This window comes from Thermobia domestica, chromosome 5, assembly GCF_964235325.1.
Source record: "Thermobia domestica chromosome 5, izTheDome1.hap1.1, whole genome shotgun sequence".
Lineage (NCBI taxonomy): Eukaryota > Metazoa > Arthropoda > Insecta > Zygentoma > Lepismatidae > Thermobia > Thermobia domestica.
The window spans coordinates 21,893,135-21,911,299 of NC_137458.1; the positions used below are offsets into that span (position 1 = coordinate 21,893,135).

The window sequence follows — 18,165 nt, forward strand, 5'->3', positions numbered from 1 at the left end:
TTAGTATTTCATTAGTGTTATTTGGAATTGTCAGTATGGATCACCTTGAGATAAACGTAAACCGTTTCATTAAATATCTTCCCGTATCAAAGCAGTAAAAACACATATAAGATTAATATTATTTTTTTAGCTTAATATTGAATATTAAATTCATTAGCCCATAGGATAACTAAGTTGTCTATAAATTATAATGAAACATCATAATCAATACATTTGTTCCTTTCTTACGTTGTCAGCATAGCTTTCGTCTCGAGGATTTGTTAAGAGGAGGAATTAATGACGCAAGCAATGAATAGGTAGATGCGCGCTTCTCGTTTAGCCAATGTTATCAGCTGTTTGCGTCGGCTGAAGGTCACTTTAATACCGGCTGCCTTTAAAACATTTAAAAAGAAGGGATGATTCACGTGCGCCGATACAAACTTTCCGAAAAAGATAGAAGTAATTTCTGTACTGTCATTTATGTGTCAGTGTTTTAAATATCACTTAAAAACAAAAGTAAGATCTCAGTGCTAGTTTTAAGTGAAAAAAAATTGTATATTTTTTGGCATCAATTCTATCAGCTGAAAACTTGGATACAATCCCAATCTCGTGGTGAGTGAGTGAGACCTGTTAGATTCAAGTGCAATTCATGTGGTCTGCTTGGTACAGTATGAAGGTTGAAACGCAGGAGAGTTTTGTGTGGATGTCTGTAACAGACAGATGTAAACTATACTTACTATCATTTGTGTGGGGTATTATAGTGCTCTTCAAAAGAGTTGCACAATGGGCTTGGAGCCCAAAGGACTTCTTTCTACTTCGCAGAAGAGACACTCCGCCGTCGTGTTTAGTGGATAGTTCATTTGGACATCATTCTTATGTGAAATTAAAGGTTAGTATAGTTTATTGAATTTAATAGTAGATATAAGCATAAGTGCAAGGCAGATTTTTGTCCAATGTTTACGTCTGTGCTAGCGCAGATTTAGAATCTGCGTGCCACGGTATAGTGTCTAAAAATATAGATTGGAAGGAGGAAAATCTTACCTAAAACATTATGAAATTGCATTCTATTAATACATTTACATTTGTATAACTTTGTGGATGTGTGCAGATTAATAATAGTGGTACATGGTCATAGAGTCTGTGAATGTAATTACTAGACTTTCTTTGGAATAAAGTGGACTTGCATATCCTATAAGCTCCTATCCATTTTGAGTATGATAACGAAGAAATTTGGACAAGTCTTGACTTTTGCTATTTCATTCAATGAACCGATTCGTAACGAAGACAAAACAACGTGCCCTGCAGGGTTGTAACCCGCCTCCACTCACTAACGCTCGCTACGCAAAACTATGTTAATTAAATATTAAACTTTGGTACAGAAAGGAACCAATCTAGCTACTAATCTAGGCTATATATATGGGCTAACAGGTAAGTTCTCAAAACCGGAACCGAAAGATCAAATCACAGAATCGAAGAATCAAAAAAATGAATGAAATTGACAAAGTAGACTTACTGAAATTTGTTGTGTTACATAGAAGTGGAGTGGGAGCCTGAGACAGCCGTGGCAAACGGGTACTGACCCAGAAAATTAGTGTGTTGAAGGCACATACGTGGGTGCTATTTAGAGCTATTGTGACTTAAGTACCTTAGGGAAACGCACACAAAGTGATACGATGTGTATATATGGAAGTACGTCTTATTTGAGGAAAATGTTGGAATGATGTTATTTATGTTATAGCTTGCTACTTCAATCAAAAGCATAGCAGCTATATAAATAAACTTTTCAATATTATTATTTAAATTAATAATTTCATTCGTTTTTTTTTTTTTTTTTTTTTTTTTAATCGTGGCATCAAGATTCTTGATTTTCCAATTTATAGTTTGTAGTATATTGGCTACTCTATGTTTTTTCTTATTGCACAGTACTTTAAAACCGCACAGGTTTGCTTTTACGGGGCATGTCAATAATCCGCACTCAAGATTTTGCAACAATTTAACTAGGTATGAATTTCTGTTTTTGTGCCCGAATTGTATATTTGTACCTTTCAAATTTGCAGTGAAAAGAAATTTAAGTTTATATATATCCTGCAAAAATTGGGAGGCACTTTAATGGGGATTAATATGCGAATAAAGAAGCAGATACTTTAAATTAAAAAATGACACTCCTTGCACCCGCAGCTATTGATTTTGTCTAGTAAAATTCCTATATTCTATATTTCGAGACATCCTAGGACTATAGTCACAAACTGCCACTTCAAGAGCAACAAGATATTAGTTAATCGCTATTTTTGTTGTTTTGTCCAGTAACAAAATAAAATAGCTAACCTGTTGATAATATGGTTGACTGATACTGTAAGCTTGGAATTATGTCAATTTATTCTTAGAAATTCACGTAACCACACTTGGTTTTATTTTAATTTATTACAGGACAAAGCAACGAATATAATTAACTTGTGCTTCTAGCTTCTTAAGTGACAATTCGTGACCACGTTTCATGAACGGACCTAAATATAGAAGATGAGAGGGTGGCAAACGAAGATGTTGTAAAACAGATAGGAAAGAGGAGGACACTTTTAGTCAGCATCCTTCGGATCCGGATCTAGCTGGATCCGAAATCCAGATCTCAGATCTTGATTCGCATCCAAACCTATATCGCAAATTGTGATAAACTTGAATGTCTAAAATTCGTCAAAAGAATTTCACGAAGTCCTGAATGTGAAGAAGAAACCAGAAAATTAAGACAAATATTGACTAGTCTATTTGTCTCCCTCAGTCTACTCAAAAGATCAAATGCATGCCTCACTAAAAAAATTCTGATTTGATCCGTATGAGAGTTCGAATGTCGAATCTAGGTCGGACCCGGTTCCAGAACTGAGATACACATCTGGGATTTGAAACATCTGCAAGCAGAATACATTTGAAACCGGAATACAAAACACCAATATTTAAAATTCCTCAAGGGAGCTATTTCATTGGCAGTTAAGAAAACAAGCAGTTAAGACAATTATTGACTAGTTTTTACGTCTGTTTATTATATTTGATTTGAGATTTGAAATCAAATATTTGAGATCTGAAAACGGAAACATGTTCTAGTACCAAGATCGTAGCTGATGTAATGCGAGCAGAAGGCACTTGCACTAATTCCTCACGTATTTTGGGGAACACGAGAAACTAAGAAAAGATAAATATTATTTTTCCGCGGTACGTCGCGCTTTAACATGACTTTTCATGAGTGTTGTGTTCAAATACAAAAACTGTAGTGGCGATTTGTTTGAAATAAAGGCCTTTTCATTTTTAATAATAAACTTAGGTACTTTTACATTGGGGAAAAATAGCAAGATGCATTCCACTGATTAGGGTGGGAGCTCTCACATTGAACCGGAAGATTTCCTCATATGGGTATCGGATTGCCATAATTCATCTTTTGGAAAGACGTGATTTATCGGGAGGTTGGCCAAGACTCTTCTGGACTTACCCTGTAGACTGCTAGTCTCAATTATTCCCATATAATAAGACTAACCATATATATAGTTAGTTCGAAATGAGTTAAAATATCACTAATTGACATTAAAGGGACAATCGTGATTTAAATATTCCTAAACCAGAAGAGATGTGAAAGTCAAGCGTTAAAATAAATTTGATAATTCCGGAATTAAGAGATTCATATGTAACCTAAAGATAGCAATAAAACTCCTTATGTAACATTTTCAAAGCTAAGATTAACAGTTCTTCTTCTTGAAGAGGGTTTCCGACAGCACAGAAAATGATAAATCCAATTATTGTAAGTAGTACCTCTGACAGCCCAGCATTTCACATCACCAGCGCCCTTCATCCTGGCAAGCGGGCAATTCACTTACCCCTGATGACCTTTCAGCCGTTCCAGTAACATTAATATCTCAGTTTGGGCTTGGGAGATCATGCTTCGGTGAACCTTGACTATCACCATCAGCAGCTATCAGAGAATCAGAACTTATCTCTATACTAGATAATGTGGGTAACTATAGCTTTTCGTCTATGGAAGACTGAGAGTGTATGGTATTATCACAGGAAATATTTAATACATAAGACCTAGATTATCAGTATTAAAAGCAACATTTAAAACAATCAGTAACCTTAAATGTGCTCCTGCTTACAAGAGAAAACCCGGCAGGCATAGCAAAATGATCTGCAGCATTAGACTGTGGATCGTTTGCTGTGAGTGTCGTGGATTCGAATGCCGCCTCGGGCATTGGTGTTTCTAAATGTCCTCGTTCACTTCTGTGTCTGTGTGGTGTCGTAGAGATTACGATATAATCTGTTCAAAGCGTTCAGCAGGTTAAATAGAGATAATTTGGTAAAAAGCGGTTATTTATTTTTTTAAAAAACACAGTGGTTTGCGCGTGCCTTTGGTGCCCGTAGTTGCGGGTTCAATTTCCGGAGCGGCACTGAAAAATGTCGGTGTTTACCCAGCATCGTGAGGACAATTGGAGAGTTATTTGAAGTAAGAGGTAGCGGGGTCCAGTCTAGAAAGCCGGCATTAGGAACTTTTGGTGTCGTTGCGCTGACCGCACATCCCCACCTTGAACGCAAGTCCGCTGGCAGGTCCAGATCCCAAAGGACTCTCCCGCCAGGAGTTTATTTTATTTTAATTATCTTAAATTCCGTTTATATTACTATATTTTCTTTTCAACTAATTCGCGGAAGTCAGCGCTACTTGCCTTCTTTTTAATTCATGTTCATAGTTGGCACAACTAACCACTAAGAAAAAGAATCTTTTCAATAAAATTCGTCTCGCATCTTTCGTAGATCTAAGATGAGTTATTTTTAGCTTTTTTTTTAAGTTGAAGGGCATTTTATCATTTCCCCTAGTTTTCCGTATTTTTTTGTTTTACCTATATTTAGAGATCTGCGCGGATACAAAATATCGCATCCGCAGCATCTCTATCCGCATCCGCAGATAATGAGGTAGCAAATATATACAACTTACATATTCTATAATACACGTAGTTTTCTGAATCAAACGAAACAATATATTATATCAGTTTCCTCGCGATCAAATACCAACTACGATAAATAAAATGCAATATAAACCGTGCAGATACAAATTAGAATTTAATGAACGATTTATGTACTTACCCAAGAGCTTCAAATGCAGATATCGAACCGAAATAATGCCACGTAGGTAATATCTCCTCAATCGACTAATTTTAGAGCACGTCACTAAGCTTTTAAACTTCATCATTACTCATGAAAAAAGGGGCATTTGTTCTAAACACAAAGGCGAAATAGAAATAATTGTTATTAAGAAATAAAAATCAATCACAGGACCGCAAACACATTCACATATCTCGAACTGACATTAGCACCAGTAATTGCACTAAATTTAAAAAATAAGTGACGAAACTAACAATGCAATACAATGGATGCTAAGCTCCGTGGCTGAGCGGTTAGCGTACGCGCTTTTGGCGTGGGAGGCTCGGGTTCAATACCCGGCGGGAGCTCATGTGGTTCGGATTCCAGGTTAATCAGTAGGTCCACATCTTATATAGCCTCGCTGCTGAACGGGACGTTAAAATCAACTCAAGGTTTCACTACCACGCTTTTACTGAAACTAGAAGTGAAAATAACTTCGAATATTAAAAAAATAGGAAGTCTATACCGTTAATTTCGGGAAGAGGCAATAGAGGAAGTTTAGAATTTACTGCTTCTCTTTGCAGTCCCCACTCATTGTTGGACACATTTAGGGTAGGAGAAACAACGCATTGGTTGTTCTTTCTTTCTTTACCAGAGGCCCAGAACATACATACATATACACATACATACATACACACAAGAAGAAAGAGAGAGAAACAATTGCTGTTATAAAACTCCAATCCCTCGGAATGTTCATTGAGGTCTGTGGCACCTCTCCGAAGAGAGGAATCTGTGGGGTCGCCAGGGTTTGCCCAAGTGGGCCCAGCCCGAAAAAACCCACCGGGTTTTTTCGGGTTGGACCCACCTTAAAACCCACCTGGGTTTTTGAGCTTTTTGTTAATATATTATTGATACAACCAAGGTGATCATATTGAAAGTGATTTTTATCAGATTTTGAACTTTCCTTGGGCGAATTGAATGCTTTCACGTTAAAGTATACAACAACTTTCAACACAAGACCTTTATAAAGTTCTGAATGCACTGAATGAATAAAAAAAACATTACCTTCCTTGAGATAATTAAGTAACAAATTAATGTACGGATTATGCTTATAGCCTATTTGAAGGAAAAAAAAATGCAATTTTATACTTTAGAAAATACTTTCCGTGAATAGTGTGCTCGCCAACTCGGCGACGCCGAGGGACGTTGTCCCTCATACGTTTGACGCGTTTAAAGCCATAGATGCCGGTACTACTAGTAAAGATGTAGTGCATTAGTAAAACTATTAGTATTATTTCTTACCTTTGATGGTAACACAAGTATTCTTCAGTAAAATTCAGTTTTCCAACAACAACAGTTTAGTGCAGTTATTTGTAGGTACTCTTCAAATAAGCATTCTGTAGAATCAACACTAACAAAAGAGTAAAAATTCGTCAAATTTTAAAAACTCGATGCTCAGAGTTCCGAACTACGTACCCCTTACTATTTCAAGTGCTGAATTCGAATTTTCGTACTAGTGGAAGTTTCGATGTACAGTAAAGGGAGCTGTATTTTCGAGGAAGGAGGAAAACAAAAACACGTCCCGAAAGAAGTTCTCGGGAAATTCCCCCAATTGAACGCACAAAGCATCGGAACTGAATACTTCAACAATAAAACTATTTATTTTATGCTGGAAGATATTTAATTTCATTTAAGATTCTGAAACATCCTAACTATATATAAAACTACATGAGCTGACATAAATTATTGAGCACTTCCTGTAGGGCTACAATGATTAAATTTGGCATGATGGTAGCTTTCCGGTACTAACCGACAGAAAAATTGCCAAAAGTGAATATTTTTAATTTTTAGGGGGTCTAAAGAGGGGATGAAAAATTCCCCCATGTTATTTAAATGGACCTTTTTTGGACCTATAATCTCATGTTTTAGGTACTTAGAATTGGAATAAAAACTTGAAATTCGGTATGTTTGTACGTTTTCATTGGCACTACCTAAGTAAATCAGTAAAAATAAATTCCAACTTTAGAGTGGTTTTATATGGAACTGGAAAATCTTTCCCATGTTATTTATATGGAACACCTTTTACACCCCCAAATTATTGAGCACTTCCTGCAGGGCTACAACGGTTAAATTTGACATCATTGTAGCTTCTCGGGACAAACCCACAGGAAAATTGCCAAAAGTGAATATTTTTAATTTTGAGGGGGTCTAAAGATTGGATGAAGAATTTCCCTATGTTATTTAAATGGGCCTTTTTTGGACATAATCTCATGTTTTAGGTATTTAGAATTGGAATAAAATCTTGAAAATCGGTATGGTTGTATGTTTTCGTTAGCGTTACGAAGTGAATCATCAAAAATAAAAATTTCCGACCGTAGAGTAGTTTTATGGGGAACTGAAAAACCTTTCCCATCTTATTTAAATGAGACGTCTTCTACACTTCAAAATATTAAGGCACTTCCGGTAGGATTAGAAAGATGAAATTTTGACATGACTGTAGTCTTCTACGACTAACCGACAGGAAAATTGCCAAAAGTGAATATTTTTAATTTTGAGGGGGTCTAAACATTGGATGAAGAATTTTCCCATGTTATTTAAATGTGCCTTTTTTTTAACTTATAATCTCATATTTTAGGTACTTAGAATTGGAATAAAATCTTGAAATTCGGTATGCTTGTATGTTTTTGTAACCGTTACCTAACCGAAACATCAGAAATAAAAAATCCCAACCGTAGAGTGGTTTTATGGGGAACTGAAAAATCTTTCCCATGTTATTTATATGGGACGTCTTCTACACCCCAAAATGTTTAGGCCCTTCCAGCATGATTAGAATGATGAAATTTGGCATGATTATAGCATTCCAGGACTAACCGACAGGAAAATAGCCAAAAGTGAATATTTTAAATATTTTTAGGGGTCTAAAAGGTGATGAAGAAATTCCCTTGTTATTTAAATGGGCGTTTTCTTGGGACACAAAATCTTATCTTTTAAATAGTTGAAATAGGAAAAGAAATGATAGAATTGTGGGTTCAAGATATGCGAGGCCGTAGGCCGAGCGAAGACAGTGTGTGGGGGGCGATGCCCCCGGGTGGGCAGATTCAGGACATATGAAGAGCATAAGTTCACGAAATTCACTGTTGATGCAAAGGGCAATAGATAAGAAATGTGAGGCCGTAGGCCGAGCAAACTCGGGGATCTGGGGGCAGAGCCCCCAGCTAGCCAAAAGCTAGTTTATTTTATAAAATATGAATTATATCTTTTTTAATGGTCTTAAATTAATTTTCTGGAAAGATCTCTCTTGCAACAAGTGCTCGGGAAATTTCCGTAATTGAACGCACAAGATATCGAAAGTGAACTTCAACAATAAAAAACTTTTATTTTACGCTGTTAAATTAATATATTTGGTGTTCATATTTGGCAAACGTCACTGAGGCTTCTGGGACGATTCAATCTGCATTTGTTGCTGAGCGTTCGTCTGCTTGTACCACACATACTACAGGGAATCACTTCCGGTCTTTTAAGCGTAAAGTTTCAGAGTAGAAGCACGAGACACGCTAAATTTCCTGTATAGATTTTGGCGGCATACCAACGTAAAATTTCAAAATGGTGACAATTTATTTTTTTCAAAATAGCGGGTATGCACGCTACAAAGCACAATTTTCGGTCTTTTAAGTCGAAATTTTTAGAGTAGAAGCACGAGATACTCTAAATTAGCTGTATATATTTTGGCGATGATCCAACGTAAAATTTCAAAATGGCGGCCATTTTTTCAAAACAGCAGTGATTAGAAAATTGTGGCAAGTTGTGACAATTATAATCTTGAAATATAAATCACATTTTAACACTTTTACCCCAAAGACATTGAAATATTTTGATAAAACCCAATTAAACCCGAAAAAAACCCAATAAAACCCGAAAATACCTGAAAAAACCCATATGGGCCCAGGTGGGTTGGGCTTTTTCAGAAAAACCCGGGTTTTTTCAAACCCTGGGGGTCGCAAATGTGCATTCATTATCTGTTGTACTTCAAAGGAAACAGTGAAGATTTTTTTTCTTTTTTTTTTTTTAAGACAGGGAGAGAGAAACATGAGCGTATGATGTAATTTGTTTACTATTTCGGTGACCTACGCGCTTCTCCAGTTTGTCACATAAGGTAAAGATAATTCTGCTGACCAGTTTTCAGTTTATGGAAGGGGATGCGGTGTTTTAAATTAGGGGGCTTTGGCGGCAATTATTTTTCTTTTTTACAGCAAATAGCGGTACTTGAGGAGTAGCGATGGGGCCTGTCGTTTCTTTCTGTTTAGGTCAGGGATGCCATTCGCCTACAAAACGGCTGCTAAAAATATTGAAAACAGCAATAAAAGGACAACTCTCTCGTGTCATTTTTTTGTCCGTTTGCTGTCACTGAGTCACAAGCTTCAAACACACCTGTATTTTGAGTTTAGTATTTTTCAACTGGTTTTAAAACGTTTTTTTAAATTCAAAACGAACGTTTCTAGTGCTCTTTCCACCATTATCAGAAAATTCACAGCATTTTTTTAGGTAGAAAAAATGTAGGAAACATCCGCAACTTTATCCGCTATCCGCACAGAAAAGAGAGATATATCCGCAAATACCTATTTTGATGCGGATATCCGCATCCGCGCAGACCTCTACCTATGTTTCTTTGCACGGACATTGCGTCCATGGGCACATGCGTAGTGTGTTTTTTCCCTACCACTATAGAGGTAAGGGTGCCCTGTATCAGAGAAATATTAATTAACATGTAAGTGAATATATCTGTAATCAAGTCACAATTACTCAGCTTTTGCATCGTACATAGTTTCCTCACCTTCATTAAGGTTATTCATTACGTCCAAATAGTTTGTGTCTAAAACGGTAGATGGCGCCACCGTCACCAATGTTAACATATGCAACTAATAAAATTAAAACAATCAAAAATAAAATGAACAATTCAAAAATTAAGCAAAAACGGATATAATCTGGTTAATGGACGTTACAAAATCTAGGGAATGGTACGTGTCGATTTCACTTATTGTTATTAGTTTCATTGTTAGAGGCCACCATTGTTAAGTAAACAATCAACTTTATCTGCCGTACTTTTTACCAGAAACTGACCAAACTTTACACACCCATTTAAGATTGAAATATCTAGGGAATGGTACGTGTCGATTTCACATATTGTTGTTGGTTTCATTGTTGAAGACCACCATTGTTAAATAAACAATCAACTTTATGTGCCACACTTTCTAAAACAAACTGACCAAACTTGGCACACCCATCCGATTAGCACAGATACATCTAGCGAATGGTACCTGTAGAATGTTCGACAGGTTTCATTGTTCGAGGAAACCATTGTTAAACAAACAATTGCTGGATTTTTCCATTGTTAAATAAACAATTAACTTTATCTGCCATACTTTATACTACAAACTAACCAAACTTGGCATACTCATTTACAATTGAGACATCTATGGAACCGTACGTGTCTATTTCACTTATTGTTGTTAGTTTCATTGTTAGAGGACATCATTGTTAAATAAAGAATCAACTTTATCTGCCACACTTTCTACCAGAAACTGACAAAACCTTGCACACTCATTTAAGATTGAAATATCTAGGGAAAGATATGTGTCGGTTTCTCATATTGTTGTTAGTTTCATTGTTCAAGACCATCATTGTTAAATACACAAGCGTTGGATTTCTACATTGTTAAATAAACGATCATCTTCATCTGCCATACTTTCTAACACAAACTGACCAAACTTGGCGCACCCACCGGATTACCACAGATATATATACTGAATGGTACCAATCAATTTCTCATATTGTTGTTAGCTTCATTCTTCGAGGCCACCATTGTTAAACAATCGTTGGATTTCTCCATTATTAAATAAACAATCAACTTTATCTGCCATACTTTCTACCACAAACTGACCAAACTTGCACATTCATTTACGGTTGAGATGTCGATGGAACGGTACGTGCCGATTTCACTTGTTGTTAGTTTCATTCTTAGAGGCCACCATTTTTAAAAAACAATCAACTTTATCTGCCACACTTTCTACCAGAAACTGACCAAACTTTGCACACCCGCTTCCTGAATTCCAGTTTTAGTATTACCTCTTGAGCAAGGTCCATTTAATGCTAGCTGAGACCGGAGGACTGACGTCTCATGGAGACGTCTTTAACTATAACATGAGCAATAAAGTTAATTTCCACTGATTTTAGAACATTACGTTAATTATTAGCTAAATAATAATAATACCGAGTGAGCATAGGCTAGTTGTTAGGATTCTTGCTTCGCGATTGGGTAATAGCGGGTACGAATTTGGAGACTGGACATCCTGACTGAGGATTTTCCAGGGTTCAGTTACACCAGGCAAAATCTGGGTTACTACCTTAATCGAAGGCCTCCTTCCACTTCCTTTTATAATGTTATTTTCATCCGTTGATTACTAGAATGTAAAATGGCCTCTGAGGATGTATCGGTAACTTATAGTAAATAAACAACAATGACGTAATATATCTTTATAAAACGTGTGGGTTAATTTAACTACAACCTTACAGTTCAACAAACAGCTTAAGTTTTAATATCAATTATCGATTTCCTGACTTTTAAATACTATTTTCGTATTGTTTTAGCTTCCAATTATATAATATGTGCCCCTACCGGGAATTGAACCTGAGATCACATGAACAAATGCGAATATGTTAAATATTTTTGAACACTATAATATACAAAATACAAAACACTTCAATTATACGATGCATGAATGTGTTTTGGTTTCGTCCTGTAATGTATGATTAAAGAAACCTGCAAAGTGAAGAAAAAGTAACAAAAATATCATTTTTTATTTACTCCTTCAACAAACCTCCGACCTCAGAAAAGCAGGGTAAGCCATAAGTTAGTGATAGTCATACAACGAACATTTTTATTAATAACTAATAATGTACCTGTTCGGGATGCATGCACGAAAGCATTCCCATTATTTACTCAACCTTCCTTGCGCCTCGCTACTTGTTGTTTGTTTAGAGGAATGAATCGGAATCTGGTTAAAATATATCTAATTTAATTAACAAAATATTTAATATTCACTAGTGGACACAGGTATGTACTGTATGTGAAGTTCTCAATGAATGTTTTTATTTCACCACAATAGTTCGACACAAGAGACATCCACCACACACGTTTTGACTGTCTAAAAAACACACACTCACTGCCCTTCGTGGCGGCTCATGTTCACTTTCTACCAAAAAAAAAGGGGGAGAAAAAGGCCACCCTCCGAGAGCGAAGGAACCAAGGACACTGACCATAGCTTGACATCTATTCTGTAGCGTTATAGCTGTTCAGAGTAAATATATTGTGAAAGAAAAAAAAATACACTCAACATACGCCGCCCACCTTGAAATATCCATATTTCAACACAAATCTCACTATCGAAGATCTTAATATTGACAATAGATGAAATAAAAATACTCAAGTTACAATACTATGCAATTAAATGTTAGAATAAACACACTAAATGATCAATTACTTGTCTTCAGATTGAACTGTTGATGACTCCCTTTCGTCGAAAGGCAATAGGGACAACTTCACTATCGGCCTCTTGTAGAGTCCGTCAGATGTTTTCACTGTCACCGTACGCACGAGACCATCTTTTCCTGGGTGAGTCTCAACGATCCTGCCAAGTTTCCACAGTTGCGGGGGTTGGTTGCTCTCGCGAAGGATCACCATGTCATTTGGTTTGAAGTTGGCAGTTTCTTTGCACCATTTTGGTCTTCGTTGAAGTTGCGACAAATACTCGGAAGACCACCGTCTCCAAAAATGCTGCGTTAGTTGTTGAGTCAGTTGCCATCTTGTGAGACGATTCACCTTTGTACCTATGAAATCCGCTTGTGGTGGAGCTAACAATGCGTCGCCAGTTAAAAAATGACCGGGTGTGAGGGCCCTAAGATCACTAGGATCAGCTGACATGGGAGTTAATGGTCGCGAATTAAGACATCCTTCCACCTGAACTAGTACAGTTATCATCTCTTCGTATGTCAGCACTGCATTCTTCAAAATGCGTTTCAAATGATACTTCATCGACTTGATGTTGGATTCCCACAATCCCCCAAAATGAGGTGAGGCTGGAGGGTTGAAATGCCACTGGATTCCAAGTGAGCTCAAATAATCACTTGTTGAATTTGAAACTCCTGTCGGCGTCACTATTGTCAAAAGATCCTTCAGCTCACGGTTTGCACCTACAAAGTTTGTTCCACAGTCACTGTATATGTCACTTGGCTTCCCTCTACGCGCCACGAAACGTTTAAGAGCAGCCAGAAAGGCTGAAGTAGATGCTTCGGTCACTAGTTCAATATGCACGGCCTTTGTACTGAAGCATACAAACAATGCAATATATCCCTTATATGTCTTGGCAGACCTCCCCTTTGTGTTCTTCAACAACACTGGACCAGTGTAATCTACCCCACACTGGTTAAACGGCCTACTTGGAGTTACACGTCCAGCGGGCAATTGGCCCATGAGCTGAGTTGTAATAGCTCGAGAGAATCTGTGGCAGGTTATACACTGTCTCACGATCTGGCGCACCACATCTCTTCCTCTTAGTATCCAGTACTTCTGTCGAAGAACTGACAGAAGTAGCTGTGGACCAGCATGCAAATTTGTTACATGTTCATCTCGCACAATGAGTTCGGTTAAACTGTGTTTCCGTGGCAGTAGGATAGGATGCTTCTCGTCAAAGTCTAATTGTGCCCTTTGCAGCCTTCCTCCTACCCTAAGCAGACCTTTATTGTCTACGAATGGATGCAGACAAAATAATTTACTTTGTGCTGGTACGTCACTGTTTTCCTTAAGACATTTCAGCTCTAGAGGAAATTCCTCCTCTTGTACCAACCGAATCCAGCAAGACAATGCTTCCTCTAACTCACTCGCCGTCAAGGGTCCATGTAGCCTTGCATCAGGTTTACTCCTAGAATTATTTATGAATCGTTTGCACCAAGCTGTCACACGATTTAATCTTGCTACCGAAGAGTAGTTTGAGAGAAGGCTAATATCTGCCTTGGCGTGCATTGTAGCAACCGCTGTCTTTTGTTCAACAATCACTGCATCTGAGGTCTCATCGTTAACCTCTACAGCTGGCACTGTTTCTGCTGCTAACCACTCTGGACCTGTCCACCATAATCGATGATTGATCAGCTCGGACGGTCTAACACCACGACTCGCACAGTCTGCAGGATTGGTCTCACTGTTCACGTGATACCACTTGATGTTACTTCGTTGTTGTACTTCACTTACTCGATTTGCCACGAATGTCTTCCATCTACTTGGGCATGACGCAATCCAAGCAAGGGCTACCGTCGAATCAGAATAGGCACTCGTGCTGACTATTTCGACTTTAAGGGACTGAGACACAAAGTCTATTACTTTCACTAGGAGCACTGCGGCACATAGTTCAAGACGTGGTAGTGTTTGCCTTTTGATAGGAGCCACCCTTGTTTTTGCACTTAGCATGTTCACTGCAATGCTTCCGTCATTACGCACACATCTCACATACACTACAGCAGCATACGCAGCCTCTGACGCGTCACAGAACCCAACGAGATGGACTTCCCTTGTATCGTGTGGAATGGCACATCTTTGGATTCTCACTTCCTGCAGCAGTGGAAGTTCATCGCAATAGTCATGCCATTGTTTGATGATGTTGCTTGGAAGAGGGTCATCCCAGCCAATTCCTAGCTTCCAGATCTCCTGCATGAGGAGTTTGGCCTTTATGGTAGTAGGAGCTAGCCACCCCAATGGATCAAATAGTTTGGCCAAGTCAGACAATAACTGTCTCTTCGTAACACTATGACGAGTCTTTGGTACGGTGATTTTGAAGCAGAATGTATCTTGAGACGGACACCACTGCACTCCTAATGCCTTGATAGCATCATTATCGTCCCAAGGATCTATCGCGTTTGTTTCTCTTAAATGACTTGGAATGGACTCTAAAACACTTGGTTCATTACTCGCCCACTTGCGCAATTCAAACCCTCCCTTTTCTAACAGTTCTACTAGTTGTGAATGCAGATGAATTGCTTCTGTCACCGAGTTACTCCCAGTCAGACAATCATCCATGAAGAAATCGTTAAGCACAACTGGTGATGCTAACGGGAAGTTGTGTCCTTCGTCGACGGCCAGCTGCTGGAGACATTTTGTTGCTAAGAATGGTGCACATGCGGTTCCATATGTGACTGTGAGCAACCTGTAGTCTTGAATAGGCTGTTTCGGATCCGATCTCCACACAATGCGTTGAAAGTTTGCGTCTTCTTGCTTCACGCGAATTTGCCTGAACATCATTTTTGCGTCTGCACATAGGGCCACCGGGTGAGTTCGGAAACGCAGCATAATAGACGTGAGATCCTCTTGCAATCTTGGACCGACCATGAGAGTTTCATTCAGTGACACACCTGTCGTGGTTTTTGCACTAGCATCGAACACTACACGCAGTTTAGTAGTTGTGCTACTCTCCTTTAAAACGGCATGGTGAGGAAGGTAGCAACTTGTTGTTGGGGACACACTGTCTTCACTTGGTGAAATAGGTTCCATGTGACCGAGTTCTAAATATTCTGCCATAAACCTGCAATATTGTTCCTGATAGCCAGGCCACCGTTCAAACTTTCTCTCTTGTTGATGGAGTCGTTTTACTGCTATATCACGAGAATAGCCGAGGTCAGAGTGATTGGTCTTAAACGGTAGGCTAACTTCATATCGACCATTAACTCTTCGATGCGTCACTGCAAAATGTTCTTCACATTCCCTTTCTTCTACTGTTAAGAGACGCACAAACGGTACTTCTTCGATCTCCCACAATCGCCTCAATGAGACATCTAGATCACAGCACACATGAAATGCGGACACTGTCGATGAACCACTGCAATTCACTTTCCCCGATAACACCCAACCCAGTGCCGTTTCCAATGCGATGGGTGCACCTTGAGGGCCCATGGGTTTGCCTCCTTGGACGAGTAATGGAAACACGTCCGCACCGAGTAGTATGTCCACACCACTTGTTTTGTAGAACTCCGGATCAGCCAGATCTAAATCCTTGATATGGACCCACTCATTAACCCTAGTGAGAGCCTGTCTGGGCATATCTCCGGTCACTTTTCTCACTACCACTGCTGTTGTTGAATATTCATCGTTATTGTATCTTGACTTAAAAGCAAGATCTACAACTGCACGTGAATTGCATGCATTACTGGACGCTATTCCCGAAATAGTTATATTTGCACTACGTTTTGGGAGTCCCAGTGCTTGAGCGCACCGTTCAGATACAAAACTTACCTCTGATGCACAGTCAAGTAACGCTCGAAAAGACTGAAATTGCCTTCTGTTGTTTCTAACCTTTACCACTGCTGTGGACAGCAACACTTGAGGAAGAACAGTTGTCATTGTTCCCCCATCAGCTGCTACGTGGGAAGACACATCTTGAGCGCACTGAGAGGAAGAATCACCTTCGGGCTTCCTGTCAAAATGTAGTAACGTATGATGCAGCTTTCTACAGCGATGACACCCACCTGATTTACACTGAGCAAGTTTATGTGTTCCTTTTAGGCAATTGAAGCACAAAAGCTTATCCTTTACAAAGGAATGTCTGTCGTCTACTGACATTTGAATGAAATCCTTGCATTTATGCAGCGCGTGCTGCAGTCCACACTTCACACATGTCACATCTGCCGAAGCATGATACGCCACTGTCCTGCTCTTTCCGGACGAACTTACCGATTTATGAGCCTGAGGTTTATTTGATTTGCTTGTCGCGGAAGCCATGAGTGCGCGCGATCTCTGGTTGAGAAACTGCGATAAGTCTGCGAAAGTTGGAAGTTCGTTCGAGTTAATTGATAGCTCCCATTGTTCTCGTGAATCACAATCTAGTTTTTCAGTTATATGGTACACTAATATAGCATCCCAATGCTCCACAGGAATGTCAAACACTTTCAGAACTCGCACACATTCATTAGTTGTATCCACAAGCCGTCTTAGAGAAGCTGGTGAATCGGCTACTGCACACGGTTGACGAATCAATCTTTTTATTGTATCATTTACGAGTTCGCGTTTATTCTGGTACCGAGCATTGATTATTTCCCACGCCTCTGTGTAGTTTTGATCGGTCACCGACAATGATTGTACAAGTATTGCCGCTTCGCCACGCAAAGATGCCTTCAAATATTGAAGCTTTTGCGCTCCACTCAATAATGCATTACTGTCCACGGATGCCACGAAAAGATCCCGAAATGACAGCCAATCTTTTAAGGAACCATCAAATGTTGGTAATTCCAACTTCGGTAATCGCACTTCACTCACTTTTGAAGAGGTTACGTTTTCATTCGAGTTTGATGAAACACTTTCTGATTGTTTCATTACCACCAATTTATCAATTAATTCGTCCACTCTGTCTTGCATTCCTTCTATTTCTTTGTCATACGTATCAAATGTCTGTTGATCACAAGTTCTTGTAAGATCTAACACAAGTTTTTTACAGTCATCAGCTAGTTGATTTGCCTTGTCGATATAAGTATTTACTAAAGCTTTATTGAACGACTCACTGTTTATTTTATTCTCCAAACGCGTTATTTCGCGTTTTGTGACAGATTTCGGAGCAAGTAATTGTTCCATCGTGGGTCACTTTTCACTGCACGGCTAAACAAACAACGAGAAGGGGGGGGGGAGTGAACGAGACACAGGCAGTTCAGCGGTTGCACAAATTACGCTGGTGTTCTTTACAATTTCACTTTTCTTCTTTCTTCTTTTCGAAGCACTACTAAAAAGATAGTACACATATATACACACAGTTCAAAATATTGCTCTGTTTTTAGTCTTTACGATTTTTTGTAACAGCAAAATCCGGCTTGACTAGGAGGACCAAATGTTCGGGATGCATGCACGAAAGCATTCCCATTATTTACTCAACCTTCCTTGCGCCTCGCTACTTGTTGTTTGTTTAGAGGAATGAATCGGAATCTGGTTAAAATATATCTAATTTAATTAACAAAATATTTAATATTCACTAGTGGACACAGGTATGT

At 38.6% G+C, this 18,165-nt stretch overlaps 1 protein-coding gene across 1 annotated transcript in view; it reads left to right on the forward strand.

Moving 5' to 3' along the window:
* Window positions 1-273: 273 nt before the first annotated feature.
* The window catches only part of LOC145685788 (epoxide hydrolase 4-like), a 104,173-nt gene continuing 86,281 nt past the window's right edge, over window positions 274-18,165 (forward strand). Inside the window, exon 1 of the mRNA XM_081758318.1 lies at window positions 274-868. Within this exon, the coding sequence (XP_081614444.1) occupies window positions 629-868 (240 nt within the window). The 5' untranslated portion in view covers window positions 274-628. The remainder of the gene's footprint in view (window positions 869-18,165) is intronic.